The sequence below is a fragment of the Monopterus albus genome, unplaced genomic scaffold (genome assembly GCF_001952655.1).
Source record: "Monopterus albus unplaced genomic scaffold, M_albus_1.0 scaffold346.1, whole genome shotgun sequence".
Classification (NCBI taxonomy): Eukaryota; Metazoa; Chordata; class Actinopteri; order Synbranchiformes; family Synbranchidae; genus Monopterus; species Monopterus albus.
Window position 1 is genome coordinate 30210 of NW_018128226.1, and position 3003 is coordinate 33212.

At 43.2% G+C, this 3003-nt stretch overlaps 1 protein-coding gene across 6 annotated transcripts in view; it reads right to left on the reverse strand.

Moving 5' to 3' along the window:
• Positions 1–403: 403 nt before the first annotated feature.
• septin5b (septin 5b) overlaps positions 404–3003 on the reverse strand; it is a 13909-nt gene continuing 11309 nt past the window's right edge. For all 6 annotated transcript variants that reach the window (XM_020625114.1, XM_020625113.1, XM_020625116.1 and 3 more), the window contains 2 exons: positions 1168–1270; positions 404–1019 (listed from right to left, as the gene is read on the reverse strand). In XM_020625114.1, coding sequence (XP_020480770.1) covers positions 957–1019; positions 1168–1270 — 166 coding nt within the window. In that variant the 3' untranslated portion in view covers positions 404–956. The remainder of the gene's footprint in view (positions 1020–1167; positions 1271–3003) is intronic.

Below are 3003 nucleotides of genomic sequence, written 5' to 3' on the forward strand. Positions count from 1 at the left end.
TTCCCACAGGTTATCTGCTGATGGAGCGGCAGTGGCCTCCAGGACAACCTTCTAGTCCTTTTGACAAATTTGTACCAAACAAGAAAGAACTTGTTTCTGACGTGATTTAAACTAAAAACACGTTTATTTACTGGAATAAAAACCAGACATTTTTAGATGAAAAGAGATTTTATTGATCTTAAACCCTGTTACTGGTCCTTTCTTTACTTTAAACTGTAACACTGTTTTTGAAAAGTGCCATATAAATAAAAGTTACTGTTGTTATTATAAAGCTGACAAACTGGGGATTTTGATTGTGGCAGTTTCTCTGAAGCATGAGGAGCCAACGTGTCAGTGACTGTGTCACACTTATGATTGTACACTGCAAGAATTTGTTTTGAGAAATTGGTGGTTCACGGTTTTGTATAAGGAGATTGTCTGAAGAATTCATGGCTTCACTGAGTAAATGCTCCTCGAAGTCAGAGAGGAAAAGTATGAGCATGCACACATGCACGCATACTGCAGACTGAAGGGAGGCTGAAGGTGTCACGCTGTTGTTCTAGTGGGACGACACGCCGACTCTGAGAGGCCACCGGAAACCGACCACGACATAACAGCGAGATACCTTCAGCCACTTTTCAGTCTAGTGTCATCTCTCAGGCAGCAGGTGCACAAACTAAAAACCTAAACTAAACGAGTCAAGGGTTCGGTGTATTAGTTTCATGTAGTATTCCTAAATCTACGGCTGCATTAAACAGCGGTGTAATTCTAAACACCTTCATGCATGTTGTCACTCATCTGCTGCTACTTTGGGACCAGTGTGTTGGAAGTCAGGTTAAATATTGGTTGTACACGTCTGAAGACTTCTTCATGACATCCCCTGAAGAGATGGGATTAGTGAAGGTTTAACTCTGTGCTATTTGTGGGATTTTTGTTTCCTAAATTAACGTCTAACATGTAACGCCGGAGGTTGGGGGTCACAGGTCCTGCCCGTGCATCTGCTGCTGCATCTTCTGAAGCATCTGCTGCATCCTCTTCAGCTGCAGAGAGAAAAGGGAACAAGAGGGGGATGAGACACGGCTTACATAAGAACACATGGGGTTCTTCAGCTCACATCAGCATCCTGGTTATGTAACACCCGCTGCCATGCATCATTCAGTATTTGAGGTTTATTAAGGAGTCGCTCACTTCTTCGTCTTTCTTCTTGATGAGCTTCTCTGTCTCCACGTCTGGCGTGGGCAGCGGCAGGATTGGGATGGGGCTTTCCACGCGCTTGTCTGCGTTCATCTTACTATAACACAACAGACAGACATTGAACATGAACACAGCAAAACACTGGATCCACAGCTGCTTCGCTGCAACATGAAAAACAAACTTAAAGAAACCCCAGTCTGTCACAGCTGTTACAATCACAAATTTACAAGCAGGCTGTTTTTGTTCTGACATCTGTTTTGTTAAAGACAGTGACTACATAACAAGTTTAGAGCCAGCTATGTGATTAAAGTGCTTCAGTTAGTTTAACAGACAATAAACTAATCTCATGGAGTTTATAGAAAAATGAAAGACTGCAGTAAACACTGGCTCAAAGGTCTGCATCACTGTGCAACGTAACGAAGCTTTGACTCCAAAACAGAGGGACCGACGCTCTGCAGCAGCTTGTCACTAACTACAGCTTCAAAGATGCTCGGTGCAGCCTCACAGCCAGAAGGCTCTGGATACGACCCCGCCGAGCAACTGGAGCCTTCCTGTGCAGTCTGTGTGTCCTCTGTGTGGCTGCTGTCCTGCAGCTTCCTCCCACAGTCCAAAGACGTGCACGTTAGGTCGTAGGTGTGAACGGCCACCTGTGTGTTAGCCCTGGCACCTTTTACACTGATGTTGCTAATGTAAGTGTTGATTAAATGTGCACATCCCACGTCAAATAAAATACACAAATAAACAATACTATTGGCAGAAATCGTTAATTTATAGAGATTTACTGTCTATTAAGAGAAGAGTCCAACCAAACCCAATAAATGGCTGTGGACTCAGGCAGACTCCTGGTTTTTAAATGAAGAACAGCGTCAGCAAAAGACAAGACCACATCTAGTAAACACAGACACACACCCGGTCATGTTCTGGGTGTAAACACAGTGTAGGATCCAGATGTTATAAGTTGTACATTTTGTGATTTATGTTATATGGTAATCGGTTAGGAATGATTATGTTTGAAGTTAATATTTCTTACATTTGTTCAGTTTTATTGTATAAAGGCGCCACCTTGTGGTGACATTAGAGGAGAAGAAGAAGAGAAGAAAAACGTGAGTGTACCATAGTTGTGGAAGGAGATTAGCTTGTAAGTTTTTGGCTAAAAACAGTCTTTTGACCGTCGTCCTCACGTCAGCGTCACCTTACCTTATGTTTCAAAATGTAATTTTGATGCTGAACAACTTCATTTAAGATACATTTTTGCTGTGTATGAAGAGGATTGTTCATGTTCACCTTGGAGGATTGTTCACGCTCACTTTGGCTAAAGTAAAGTGTTTTCATCTACCCAAGTGGATTCGTGAGTAACTCTTTTTTGTTGTACTGGATGCACAGTGAACTTGTAATGTGTGGACACGCGTCAAAACAAAGTCAACTATACAGGCAATCAACAGGCTAAAACAAACAGTAGAGATTTAGCCTCTACAACTGGTATGGACCGCAAGCGCCTGCAGAGAGTGGTAAAGACTGTGGAGAAGATCACAAGGACTCCACTGCCCTCTCTGCAGAGCATTTACCACCGCAAGGTGCGTAGGAAAGCTGCCTCCATCCTCAAAGATCCCACCCACCCCCAGCACGGACTGTTCACTTCTCTGCCCTCTGGCTGGAGGATCAGAAGTGTGAAATGCAGGACCACTAGACTGAAAAACTCTTTCTTTCCCTCTGCCATTAGACTCCTAAACAGCTGAGGAGTTTATTACCAGGAAATATGTGATGTACTATTTACATTCTGTTTGCACATGCATAATTGCACATTGGCTGTTGACTGCTGCACATGCTGCT